Genomic DNA, 14,387 nt, shown 5'->3' on the forward strand with positions numbered 1-14,387 from the left:
GCTAGGGTGTGAAGGAGAATCAACTTAATGCAAGGTAGGTCCATTCAAAAGTCTGATAGTAGCAGGGAAGAAGCTGTTCTTGTGTCGGTTGGTACATGACCTCAGACTTTTGTATCTTTTTCCTGATGGAAGAAGGTGGAAGAGAAAATGTCCAGGGTGCATAGTATCCTTAATTATGCTGGATGCTTTGCCAAGGCAGTGGGAAATGTAGACAGTGTCAATGGATGGGGGGCTGGCTTGCATGTTGGATTGGGCTACATTCACGACCTTTAGTAGTTTCTGCAGTCTTCGGCAGAGCAGGAGCCATACCAAGCTGTGATGCAACCAGAAAGAATGATCTAATTCTCTATACACCTGCCTTTGCCCCAAATCCCGAATACCTTTAGTGAACAAAAATCCATCAAGCTCAGATTGCACATTAACAATTGACCGAGCATCAATAGCAGCTTATGGAAAAGAGTTCCAAGCTTCTATCACTTTCTGCAAGTCAAAATGTTTCCAAACTTCATTCCCGAAAGATCCACCTCAGCCTTCCCAACCAATTTTTCTCTCTGTCCAACCTATCAATTGTAAAGCCCAGGGAACACAAATTGAGCCTATGCAGTCTCTCCTCGTAATTTAAAGCTTGGTACATTCGGGTAAATCCAGGCTGCACTCCCTCCAAGTCCAATATATCCTCCGTAAGGTCCCAGAACCAAACGTATATTTAAATTGCTCACCTAGATCAGTATATTTCTGGGGTTGTTGATATTTGAGCATCCATTACAATATGCAGCATTTTCACATTCCATTACAAATGTTTTGGCTGGAATTCTCCCAAAAATATTCTAAGCGTTGAATTCATGTGAAAACTGAAGTAATTCATGCTGTTATTGTCAGTGGGAGTTCAGAGAAGAATCTCCAACACCCTGTGCACTATAGAGGTCACTGTACTGCACGTATATCATTATAATTCAGTGAGTGGGACCTACTTGTGCTGGAGAGGCAAGCAGCATAGTGCTGCGCAGGTCACTGCCCGCGTACCGATCTGTCAGTGCATGTGCAATGGCCCCGCACTGCCGGCCTCCCGATCACTGGCTAGCCCTGCGATCCCCGCATTGCCGGCTATACAACAACCCCCCTGCCCCCGAGTCAGCCCAATCGCTGAACCCTGACCATTCCTGGGCTCAGCCCTGAACCCCCACTCTCTACCCAGCCTGATCCAGCGACCCCCCCCCCCCACAACAATTCTCCCTAGACAGTTACCCCAACCATCCGCAGTGTCAATGCTCTCCCCCAGCAGTCCCAACAGTTACCCCACCCCCCCACCCCCGCAGTCCCAATCCTCCAGCAAGCTGAGTCTCCCAGCCTGCCCCTGACTGCTGGCCTCCCTGCTTCCCAAGCTGACCTCGACATCAGAGTGGCAGCGGGACCCCTCACCCCCACTGATTACTCCACCAGGCCCTGCCCCATCGGGCCCTGCCCCCAGGCCTTTCCCCCATAGGCTCCATGGCAGTGGCCCACGCCTGATAAACAGTGCCCAGGTGCCCCCTGGACATTGGCAGTTTACCTCTTAGGCAGTGCCAGGGCCCAGGCTGGCAATTCCAAGGTGCACTGCCCAGGGGGTACCTGCCACTGCCTACCCCTCAGGGGAATCCTGATTGCTCCCCCTTTCACCCCAGCGGGGTCAGTCTGCTTACTCCCCATTCGTGGGGAGCTGGTGTAATATTCCTAACGGGCGTGGAGTGAGGGGGCAGGGAGAGGCTAGCGGGTCCAAAGACTTCAGTCCTGGGCCAGTTATTGTATTTGAAATATATTTAAATTGACATTCAAATAATTTCTGTGCCTCCCCGCTGATTTCTGGCGTGGAGCTGACACTGCCAGCGCTGAGAGAAACTATCGTGGCCGAAACGCATGCTCGAATCTCACTAATCGCCCACTGAGAGATTCTCCCGGCCTGCTGTGGTAAAAAAATTAGCACAGCACGATGCGAGAACTAGAAACACCCCCTTTAGGTGGAAACCTGACAATAAAAATTCAGGCAAAGCTGAAGCTGTCTAAGAACATAAGAACTAGGAGCAGAGTCGGCCATCTGGCCCCTCGAGCCTGCTCCCACCATTCAATAAGATCATGGCTGATCTTTTTGCGGACTCAGCTCCACTTATCCGCGCGCTCATCATAACCCTTAATTTCTTTAAGATTGGGCCTTTCTCTGTGCATCAAGATAATAAGTGATTAATTAGGAAATTAATCCTTTCTCTAACAGTATTCATTCTACAAGAATTGATTAAATCTAATCGCCAATTATTTGAATATGAGAGAAAAACCATATTAGCCTTTTAGATTATGTTACTGTTAACTGAATTCATAGAACCATAGAATGAGAAGGCACAGAAGGCTCATTGGCCCATTTCTGATCTTTGAGATGGCATGGTGGCACAGCGGTTAGCACTGCTGCCTCACAGAGCCAGGGACCTGGGTTCGATTCCAGGCTCAAGCAACTCTGTGGAGTTTGCACATTCTCCCCGTGTCTGTGGGGTTTCCTTTGGGTATTCCAGTTTCTTCCCACAGTCCAAAACTGTGCAGGTTAAGTGAATTGGCCATATCAAATTGCCCCTTGATGTCCAAAGATGTGTAAGTTGGGGGGATTCACAGGATATGGGTCTGGGATACGGGGATAGGGCAGGGGGTAGGCCATGATAACATGCTCTTTCGGAAAGTCAGTGCAGGCTCAGTGGGCCAAATTGCCACCTCCTGCATTGTAGGGATTCTATGAAAGAGCTACCAATTAGTCCCCCTCACTCCCTCCCTCCCTGTTCTTTCCTTATCTTGCCTATTAACCATACTTCCAGCACCTTATCAAATGCCTTTTGGATAGCCACGTATACCTCAGCTACTGGTTCCTCTTTACTCTCCTAACTACATCCTCAAACTCTCTAATAAAATTGCCAAACCTAATTTTTCTTCCATTAGCCTATATTGACTTTGGCTGACCATGCTATGATTTTCAAAATGCACTGTTAAAACTTCTTTGATAAGACTTTCCAGCATTTTTCCAATGACTGATGTTCTCTGTTTACTCTCTCTCTCTTCCACCTTCCCCCCCCCTCACCCCATCCCTCCCACCTTTTCTTTAATATTGGTGTCACATTTGCTAATTTATAATCCACTGGGAATAGACCAGAATGTAGGGAATTTTGAGAAATCTAGGGAAGAGTGTCCAGTATCTATTTTAGAACTTTAGGATATAGATGATCAGGTCTGGAGATTTGTCAGATTTTAGTTTCTCTAATACTTTCTCTCGTGCTGATGTTAATGACGCTGATTTTCTTATTCTTATTAGCCCAAAGGTTGCCCTCTATTTCTGGTGTGCAACTCACGTCTTCCACTGTGATGAAGGGCACACAATATTTGTTAAATGTCTCTGCCACTTCCTCATTTCACATGATAATTTCCCCTGTCTCTGCTGCCATGGGGCCACCATTTACTTTAGCTACTCTCTTCCCTTTTATATACTTCTAACTGCTCTTACAATCGGTTTCATATTCCTGCCTAGCTTGCTCTCACAATCTTCTTTTTCCATACATACCAACTTCTTGGTGGCCTTTTGTTGGTTTCTAACACATTCCCAATCCCTGGACTTGCTTTTATTCTTTGAAACCTAAATCTCTTCTTTTAATCCAGTACTGTCCTTAACTCCCTGAGTAAGCCACAGATGGATCTTCCTTGCTGAGTTTTTGATTTTTAACAGAATGTATTTTTTGATGAACATTTTGAACTTTATTTGTGACGATACTTTTTTTAGTCTATTTACCCAATCAATCTTAGCCAGTTCTCCCCCATGCCTATGCAATTGGCTTCGTTTGAATTTAAGATTATTTTTTGTGATTAGAGTATGGTGCGTTCAAATTTAACAATTCAATTATATTATGGTCACGCGCTCCCCACAAATCTTTCACTATGAGATTACTAGTTAACCCTGCCTCATTACACAATACAAGACCTAAAATAGCTTTAACTCTTGTTGGTTCTGTAACATAATGTTGCAAGAAACAACCATGAATTCATTGTAAAACACATCTTCTTGACCATCCTTACCAATTTGGTTGTTCCAATCTATTTGAAGAATAAAATCCTACACAATTATTATATTGCCGTTGTTACATAGAACATAGAACATAGAACATAGAACATTATTATATTGCCGTTGTTACATATCCCAATAATTTGCTGTTAATACTTTGTCCAACAGATGAATCCTTTAAGGCCCTTAAGGGCTACTTAAGGGCCTCAATTGACATCTCATTGTTATGTGACCTATAACCAACTCAACACCAGTGTTTTATGACTCTTGCTATTCCTACCCTGCACTCATTCTGATTATACTTGATGAACTTCTGAGCCAAGATCCTTTCTCACTGATGACCTTATGTCATCCTTTGCTATTGGTGCTATCTCATTCTGACATTCTGTCTGTCTTTTTAAAATATTGTGAACTCTGGAATATTTATTTTGCAACCTTGGTCACCATGTAACCATGTCTATAGTGGCAATGAAATCAAGTTCGTTTATCTCTATTTGTGCCACCTGTGTTCATCTATCTTATTGGGGATGTTTCATGTATGCAGATAAAGAACTTATAATTTAATTTTGTTACTCTTAATTTCCTGCATGGACCTTACTCACCAATGTACAGTTTCTGTTAGCTCTCTACAATCACCTTGTCCCACTCTGCTTGATTTTTATCTGCATCACTACATCATTCAGCTGCCTCAATCATTGTCTTTTGATTTCTAAATCTCTCTTCACATGAACCATACCTGTTAGTTCAAAACCCCATCCTCAGCCCTAGATATACAACTCGCCGGGACACCAGTCCCAGAGCAGTTTTAGTGAAGCCTATGCCAGTGGAACAGCTTCCTCTTTCCTGAGTACCTGTAGCAGTATGCCACGTGTCAAAAACCTCTTCTTAGCACACTACCCTTTCGCCACGTGTTTATTCTATATCTGATTGACTTCATGCCAATTGATTTCACCACACTTTCAGGCAGTCTAGTCCAGCTTGTAACAACTTACTACAGATGCAGATTCCTGTCTCTTTTTCAATACGGCCCTTTGCCAGCTATCTTTAACCAGTCCTTTGTTACCAACCCTTCCACCAGTGGACACAGCTTCAATCTATTTACTCTATACCCCACATAAAATTGAACACCTATATTAAAATTGCCTTTAACCAACTTGACCCAATTGCTAATGAAGCTCAACATTTAATATTATGTTGAGGTAGAGCAGTATTTTGGATTCAGATTCTGGTTTGGAAACATTGGGCAGAATTTAATGGCTGTGCGATGGCAGCTCCATCAACCAGCTAGACAGCTAGTAGCAATCCCACTATTGCCATTTCTAGGTGTCCCACCAGGATTAAGCCTACTGGCCACTGCCGGGGTTCCACCAGGGGCAATTCCCCACTGCACACCCTGGTGCAGGGCAGACATCCCAAATCCGAGAATGAACAATCAGAAACCTGCAGCTCTCCAGTATTAACAGTGTACAAGAAGCTGTGGCCACTGCTGGTACTGCAGGAGGCCCGAGGATGGAGGTCATTGCTGGAACTCCTGGCACAGCGTGAGTAGGGTGGGATTGCTGGGGTCAGGCAGGGAGGCCCTAGCAAGTTTGGGAGATATCATTGTGAAAGTCAGGAGGTGTCTTTCACCGGGTCGCTCCCTTGTAACCGGTGGATCACTCTCTTGCGAACAAGATTTTTGAGAAGGAGGGACCCCCCCACCCAGGCCACAGGCATTCTCACCAGAATTTACCTGATGGTTTGTCCACATACGTGGTGGTGGGATGAGGCTTTTATGTGGCCACTTAAGGGCCTCAATTGACATCCAGATAGGGAGACAGTCCTTGATACCTCCCATCTCAGATTTAATTATAGAGTCATAGAGATTTGCAGCATAAAAACAGGCCCTTTGACCCAACTTGTCTACGTCGCCCTTTTTTTTAAACCCCTAAGCTAATCCCAATTGCCCACATTTGGCCCACATCCCTCTCTACCCATCTTATCCATGTAACTGTCTAAATACTTTTTAAAGGACAAAATCATAGCCACTTTTACTACTACTTCTGGCAGCTTGTTCCAGACACTCACCACCTTCTGTGTCAAAAAATTGCCCCTCTGGACACTTTTGCATCTCTCCCCTCTCACTTTAATCTTATGCCCTCTAGTTTTAGACCCCCCTATCTTTGGGAAAATATATCGACTATCTAGCTGATCTGTGCCCCTCATTATTTTACAGACCTCCAAAAGATCACGCCTCAGCCTTCTATGCTCCAGAGAAAAGAAGTCTCAGTCTATCCAGCCTCTCCTTATCACTCAAACTATAAAGTCCCGGTAGCATCCTAGTAAATCTTTTCTGTGGGCAATAGGCAAGGCGATAGGGTCTCCATCTTCCCACACATTATACTGATTCCCCACTCCCACCCTGGGACAGGGAGTGGGGGGGGGAGGCGAGGGGGTTGAGGGGGGTAATTAAATTCTATCTATTATGTATTCTTACCGTAGATGGATTGTCCCTCAATCAGAAGATGGTGGCAGAGTGCAGTCGGTAATTGCTGACAGTGTCTGAAATATTGTGAATTCTATGCAGTCCAATCCAACACAATTCTATACAACTCAAATTATCAACATCGCACAATCATACCTAAACCACCAAAAACTTGTTCATTTCCTTTTAAGGAGGGGGATGAGCAGTCAAGCTATTCCCTGAAAGATGATGATTCATTTAACTCTTGCCAAGGAAGCTTGCATAGCCCACACCTTCTCTTGTGTTGGGTGCAGTGGAAGAGCAGAGGGATGCCTGAGGAGCAGAGAGAGAGTGTCCCATGCTTTACATTTCCACCCACAGTCACTGAACTTTTGCAGCACTGGCCTTCAAACCTGCAGCTGAGAAATAAATACTCTGGAGGGGACCTGAATTTCCAGAAGCAGGTGTTTTATATGTAATCCTACAGTGAAGAAGTAGGCCATTCGGACCATCGAGTCTGCTCCAACCACAATCCCATAGCTCCACATATTTACCCTAGCTAGTCCCCTGATACTAAGGGGCAATTTAGCATGGCCAAGCAACCTAACCCATACATCTTTGGACTGTGGGAGGAAACCAGAACACCCGGACGAAACCCATGCTGACACAGGGAGAATGTGCAAACTCCACAGATACAGTGACTCAAGCCGGGAATCAATCCCAGGTCCCTGGCGCTGTGAGGCACTGTGCCACCTGATCAGAACGATTTTCTGGGGAGATTGTAGCTAAGTGGCTGAGGTTTAGGTTTTAAGCCAGTTGGATTCCTCTGGCCTTGGGAAGTCCATCACTTAAAAGGGAATGAGGATTGCTGGATCTGAGAGATACATGCTTTTCCAGCACTGCTGTGTACCAGGATGAGGAGGAATGTTCCCCACTCAACACCCACAAGCTGAGGGAAAAACTATTCTTACAGTTTCCTAAATGCAAAACAGCCACCCTCACCATCATTGCTTCTCCATATATATCAGGGAAGTACCATCTCTAGACGCTTGATTTGAATGACCTGCTTGATAGGTTTACTGTCACAGACACCCAACTCCATTTCCTCTGTTCCCTTTCATTCATTAAGAAGGGATGGCATGGTAGAACCTGTGAAACTGTAAAATATTTTCTACGCCTCTGCCCCATGTTTATGTTCATACTATGGCTTCATCATAGAAACTAGAAGCCTGAGTAGGCCATTTGGCCCTTTGAGCCTGCTCCATCATTTATTTTGATCATTAAATTCAATATCCCGATCCTGTCTTCCCCCCATATCAGTTGATCCCTTTAACCCCAATATTTAATTTCTTCTTGAAATCACACAATGTTTTGGCCTCAGTTACTTCCATTGGTAGTGAATTCCATACATTCACCACCCTCTGGGTGAAGAAATTTCTCCTCATCTCAGTTCTAAAAGGCTTGCCCCTTATCCTCAAACTATGATCCTTAGTTCAGGACTCCCCAACTGTTGGGAACACTGGGGGTAATTCTCTCAAAAAAAATCCTGTGAAAACAGGAGTAAATTATGCTGGTTTTTCAGTGGGAGTTTAGAGAAGGGTCTCCCACACTCTGAGCACTGCTGAGTGCACAAGCAGAATTCACGTAAAAATTCAGTGGGCAGGGCCTACTCCCGCTGGAAAGGCCAGCTGCATAGTACCGACTGGGCCACTGTGCATGTGCCGGTCTGTCAGCAACCGAGATTAGCACATGCGCAGTATCCCTGTCTGCCAGCCTCCTGATTGCTGGATACCTCAATCGCTGGCCAACTCTGCAGCCCCCCACCACTGGCCTTCCGCAGCCCCCATGGCCTGATCACTGCCCACCTCCTCAAGTATGCCTGGGCCTAGCTCGGTTCCCCTCCCCCTGCAGCCCTGATTTCCTGCACCCCCCCCCCCCACATTCTCCCCTCCCTACCAGAAGACATCACCCCCCCCCCACGCCCAACAGGTCCAACACCCCCCAGCAGGCTGCCCCCCCAACCCAATAACCAGCCCTGATCATTGGCATCCTTCCCTCCCCCACCATCCCGATTGCAGAGAGGCCAGGGGGCCCCTCCCATCCCCACCAATCGCCCCCATCAGGCCCTGTCCTCTTGGCACTGCCCATTGCCCCCTCCCCTTCACTCCAGTGGGGTCGGGCCGCTAAATCTGCACAAGTCGGGAGTTCTCGTAATCCCCGATGGAGTGAAACACTCCCGGCAGGAGGGTGGGGGAGACGCTAGCAGCTTGGAGACTTCAGTCCCAGGCCCGCTAATGCCATTTAAAACAGAAGCAAATGAAGGGCTGCATATATAATGCAACTCTGTGCCTATTTCCAGACACCCAGTGCAGATTGCGCTAATCTGGCGCCATCTAAACCTTGCGGCCTACTACGTTAAAAATCTGCACAGCAGGTTGGGAGATTCACCCCCATTCTTTCTGAATCTACCCTGTCTAACCCGGTTAGAATTTTATAAGTTTCTATGAGATCCCCTCTCACTCATTTAAACTCTAGTGAATATAATCCTCACCGATTATATCTCTCCTGATATGACAGACCTGCCAACAGCCTGGAAAGCCTTCGCTTTACTCCCTCTATAACATGGACATCCTTCATCAGATAAGAACATCAAAACTTCACACAATGCTCCAGGTGTGGCCTCATCAATGCCCTGTTCAATTGCAGCAAAACATCTCTACCCCTATACTTAAATCCTCTCACTATGAAGGCATTTGCCTCCTTTACTGACTGTTTTACCTGCGCGCTTATTTTCAGTGACTGACACCTAAGGACACCAAGGTCTCACTGAGTATCCACCTCTCTCACTTTACACCCACTCAAGTAACAATCTGTCTTCCTATTATTGTTACCAAAGTGGATAACTTCACATTTATCCACATTATACTGCATCTGCCATGCATATGCCCACACACTCAGCCTGTCCACATATTCTTGAAGTATCTCTGCATCCTCCTCACAGCTCACCCTCCCACTCAGCTTTGTATCATCTCCAAATTTAGAGATAATACAGTTAGTTCCCTCTTCCAAGTCATTAATATATAATGTGAACAGTTGGGGTCCTAGCACAGATTCCTGCAGAACCCCACTAGTCACTGTTTCAGTTAGATATATTTCAAAAACAGTTATGAGACCTTCAGTCAATGAAGAGTCATCAACCTGAAACATCAGATTTTTCTTTTTACAGATGTTGCCTGACCTGTTAAATACTTCCAGCTTTTTCTGTTTTATTTCAACAAATGCTGCCTTCATGTTGAGAGAAAACACTCACATCTTGTAATAGAGTATTAGAATGTTGCCACAAAAAGAGGCATGTTGTTGAAGCTTTTCATCTTGCACTCATCAGGACAAATGTAAGAATGACATATTTTAAACAATCACAATTTATACTACAGGCGACAAAGGTGTTAACATGTTGGCAAATTGAATCTGGAGGATTGCCAGTGAGAAAGCAATGGGAAACAAAAGACTCCCCAAGCTTTGGGTCATTGAGAAAATATGCAAATATTGAAAGTATTCCTTTTGTTTGCAGGGAGCAGGTCCTGATTTTACGAATAGATGTTGCTTCTAGTAAGTGTAAATGAGCCATACTGCAAGATCAATGGATGATGAATTGATTATTAGTGTAGCTATTAGCACACTCATGATTGTTTAGTTAGTACCACCCAATCATGGAATCATATCTAACAGTCGGCACCTTATGTTTGTGTTCTGCATTGTGGGCTGGCTAAGTAGAGTCTGTACTCTGCCTATTGTGAACAACCAAAAGAACATGCTGTTTGACTCTATCAGATAATCACTGGGACATACGACCATCACACTGGCACTTAAATACATTCACCAAGTTACTTTATTGTGTGGTAGGCAGAATGTCATTTTAGAATGTCAATAGCGTCCTGTTAGTGGAAAATATCGCTTACCTCGCCACTGCATAGAAGCAGTGTGAAGTGGCTTGCTTAACCTGTTGCTCAAATACTTGAGACCCTTTGGAGGGGATTCACTGGCCCCGCTCGCCATAAGCAGGAATCCAGATTGCATGCTGACTTGGGCATTGAGGCTAAAAACAGGATTACTGCTGAGCATGAAGGCATTCGGGATTCACCAAGCCCATCCCGCTGGTCCCGATCAGATTCCTGCCCAATAATGATGTAAAACCCCTCATTGACATATCATTAATGGGCTTACCAGGCCATTCAGCGGCCATCTGCTATTCACCTGCCTCCTCAGTGGGAACTGCACCGGGCCGGATTTGGTGTTGGTCATGACCAATGTAGACCTGGTATGTAGGTGGTAGGTGAAGGTGGTACGTGTAGTGTTATGTGCCCCTCTGCCGCTGCCAGGCTGCAGAGGAAGGTTCCCCCGAGGATCCTGGAGTTGAGTGGCCTTGGGCCAGCTGCAAGCAATTTCAACCCAACTAAGTGCTTTTCATTCCCTCTTCCGTATAAACATTGTGGTTTACAATGGGGGTACTTGAGATGCATTCATGCATGAAGAGAAAGGTAAATAAACACAGTTAACTGCATGCTGAGGGGAAACCATTAATCTGTCAATCAAATGCGAGTTCGAAGTACTGGACACAATGGTTTTGCAAGGGTTTAAAGGCTCAGAGACGTGCAATAAATGCTATGTTAGAACAATGGGACTGAGTGAGCAGCTGTGGAGATGGTATTGCCCACCACCCCACCCCACCTTTTTTGACAGTCAGAGGACTTGAAAGGGACCCTCTCACACCTGCAGCTTCCTAGACAGAGAAGGGGGAATCCTTCTTTGGAGTGCTACAGTGATTTGGAATCCTTCCATCTGTCCAGGGGGCATGGTGATTAAAGTGACCAAGGAACATGAATGGTTTTAGAGGGCAGAGACAAACTGAACATCACCATTTCCAGAGTTAGAAGAAGCAGCCCACTCATAATAGCCCCATCATGGGGACAGTGCTTTACCCCCAGCCCAAGCTCACCCAACCCCCAGGACCCTTAGGGGACCTGCCGCCTGCAGCCTGGCAGTGCCAGAGGCGGATATGGCATTGGATCTTAAATCCTTTACCCCCTTGGAGTCCAAGGTGCCAAGCCAGGGGGACAGAGGAAAGGTGCCAGGTGGCAGCGCACCATTGGCACTGCCTAGGAGCAGGGCCTGAAGGAGGGCCTGAATGGGACTCTGAGGAGGAGGGGATATTTTGAGAGAAGAGGGTGTGTTTGAGGGACATTCTGAGGGGGGTGCTGAGGGGTATCTGAGGGGGTCTGAGGGGGTGGGGAGGGCTAAGGGGGAAAGGGGGCTCAGGGGAGCACTGGGTTAGGTCCCACTCATGCCTGTGTGATGTGATGGAGGCATTGGGGGAAGTACATGACCTGTTATTTCAGTGATGAGGGAAGGACAGTGCTCCCTTGTCAATGTAGTTGTGGGGGGGAGATCACAGTTTGGTTTCTGGGGAGGAGGACTTGTCTGCGAATGAGGAGATTGGAGCATCCTTTATAACCAGCGCCCCAATCTCTGAACAACTGGGCAGCTGGCGCGATTCCTGACATACATTAATTTGCATATTTCAGGTGGATGAATCCCACCTGATAAATGCTGCCAGTACCAATGGGAAACATTCTGGTTTTCCCATTGGCGTGGGCACTTAGTTGCAATTTGGAAGAATCCAGGCCCTTGCCTTGCAGGGTAATTTGATTAATCCTCCTGTAACATAACTTGTGATGATGTGTGATTTGCCATCCTTGCATTTGCCCTGATGAAAACAAGACAAGAAGAATCGGCAGTATGTTTCTCTATTCAGCCACTCACTCACATTTCCTTTGGCCTGAAGCTTTTTGCATCCATATCTAGATCAGGAAGGGCCAGAGTTGTGACTCCATCACAACTCAAAGTGACCATTGCTAAAAAGTTGTTAGAATGAGAGGAGCTATGAATATTTCTCACAAATAAAGCAAAGTGTACAAAATAAGCAAAATCACGCGCACCAGAATAAAGGAAACACAGAAATCTTTTCAAGTTATAATTCAGTAAAATAAAGATGAAAGCATTGTACAAGTTTTGGAAGGACTTGCTGACATTCTGACTAAGTCATTACCTTTTAGCTTGACACAGACATACAATTCTTTCATAAGGGATAAGAGGGGAACTGTATGCATGTGCAGCAATCACTGTAACCTCATTATTGCCTACACTGAGGAAACTCAAGCTGCCTAAGCTTTGATCAAATGGACCGGCTTGTCTGCAAAGAGAATATGCAATGATTTGCTGAGAAAGTCTCCCAGAGAATTCAATCAAATGGACCTTTTGCAGCGAGTGAATTAATTTTTAAAAAGAATAATTAATATGCACAAGGAGAAATCATGTTTGGAGTTCTGTATATCGTGTAATGTATTAGGGAAATGTTGAGAATTAATGCAGCATATTTGGTTTTACAGCAAAATGGGGAAATATTGAGCTATAACATTCATTCTTCCACGTTCTTGCCTCTTATTGCAGTTGCCCCCTTGTCTGGGAATTCACTGGCTTTGCTGGCAGAATTTCAGAATGCAGCGAAAGTGCTCAAGAACGAGAAAAATCAAGTGAAACTCGGCAAGGTTGATGTCTCGGAAGAAAAGGATCTTATGAAAGAGTTTGACCCTCCAGATTATCCATTTATGAAATTTTTCATAAAAGGAGACAGGATAAATCCTCTGAACTGTACAGGTTGCAATTGTGGGAAAAAACACAACTCTGACACATTCCTCCGACGAGCTCTCTGTGTGTATATGTTGTGCTAATTAACAGAAAGCTCTCAGTACTAAACTATGACTTTTGTTCTTGTTCACCCCACCAAGACAAAGGAAAAGGAGGCTTGTATTTATGTGGCACCTTATTGCATTCAAAGTCACACCTTTTTTGAAATTTGCCGTCCTTACACGGTCTGGCCTACATGTGACCCCAGGTCCACAGCAACATGGTTGCTCTTAAGCCACCCAGTTGAAGGGCAACAAGGGATGCTCTAATAAATGCAATAAGCTATTTACTGAGAGGTTTCTTTACTCAGAGAGCGATGAGAATGAGGAAATTGCTACACATGAAATGGTTAAACTGGTTAAAGCTTGGAGGTACTTAAGAGGGGAATAGATAATTAGATGAGGGATAAATTAATGTTACAGGGCGAGATGAAGTTGGGAGGAGATTTATGTGAAGCATAAACACAGGCAAAGTCCTGATAGGCTGAACAGTTTGTTTGGATATTGTATGTTCTGCTTAATTTAGAACGTTCTTCAAAAGTCACTAATGCTATAAGTACAGTGCAGTAACTCAGGCTGTGTCCTAAAATGAGGCATATTATGCATGATAAAAGTGGTGTTCAGTAATGAGTTTGAAAGTTGCTACTCCAGAACTGAATTTCGAGGTTAAATTTTTGTGCTTTGAAGGGTGGAAAACAGGATGTGGGAATGCCAGCGTTGGACTGGCGTAAACACAGTAAAAAGTCTGACAACACCAGGTTTTAGTCCAACCGATTTATTTGATAATACTCACAAGCTTTCGAGGGGACTGCCTCTTCGTCAGGTGAATGTCAGGAAAACAGGAGCCAGAATGTTTCTGGGTCTTAAATCCACTCTAGGGAAAACAGATGTTCTTTGGGATTTTGACTGGGGCACCTCCTGAGTCAGCACAGAGGCAGGTTCAATGTCCCAAGTGTGGTAGGTGGCCTCTTAAAGCTGGAGGGCAAATCAGAGGCCTTCAGAATTCAGTGAAGCTGCCAGTTGCTCTGAAGGGTATGTAACTGATGAGGTGCTTTAACATCAAGTGACCCTTTCAGCAACTTATTAAAATAACTGAATTAAATGGAAAAAGCAGACCGGCCCCCACTATGGGGTGGGG

The 14,387-nt window shown here is 45.3% G+C and overlaps 1 protein-coding gene across 1 annotated transcript in view; it reads left to right on the top strand.

Moving 5' to 3' along the window:
* The window catches only part of LOC145354673 (protein disulfide-isomerase-like), a 42,872-nt gene that overhangs the window by 1,073 nt on the left and 27,412 nt on the right, over positions 1-14,387 (top strand). The window contains exon 2 of the mRNA XM_080206108.1: positions 13,014-13,220. Coding sequence (XP_080062234.1) covers positions 13,014-13,220 — 207 coding nt within the window. The remainder of the gene's footprint in view (positions 1-13,013; positions 13,221-14,387) is intronic.

This window comes from Carcharhinus amblyrhynchos, chromosome 18 (genome assembly GCF_965287045.1).
Source record: "Carcharhinus amblyrhynchos chromosome 18, sCarAmb.v2.hapA, whole genome shotgun sequence".
NCBI lineage: Eukaryota > Metazoa > Chordata > Chondrichthyes > Carcharhiniformes > Carcharhinidae > Carcharhinus > Carcharhinus amblyrhynchos.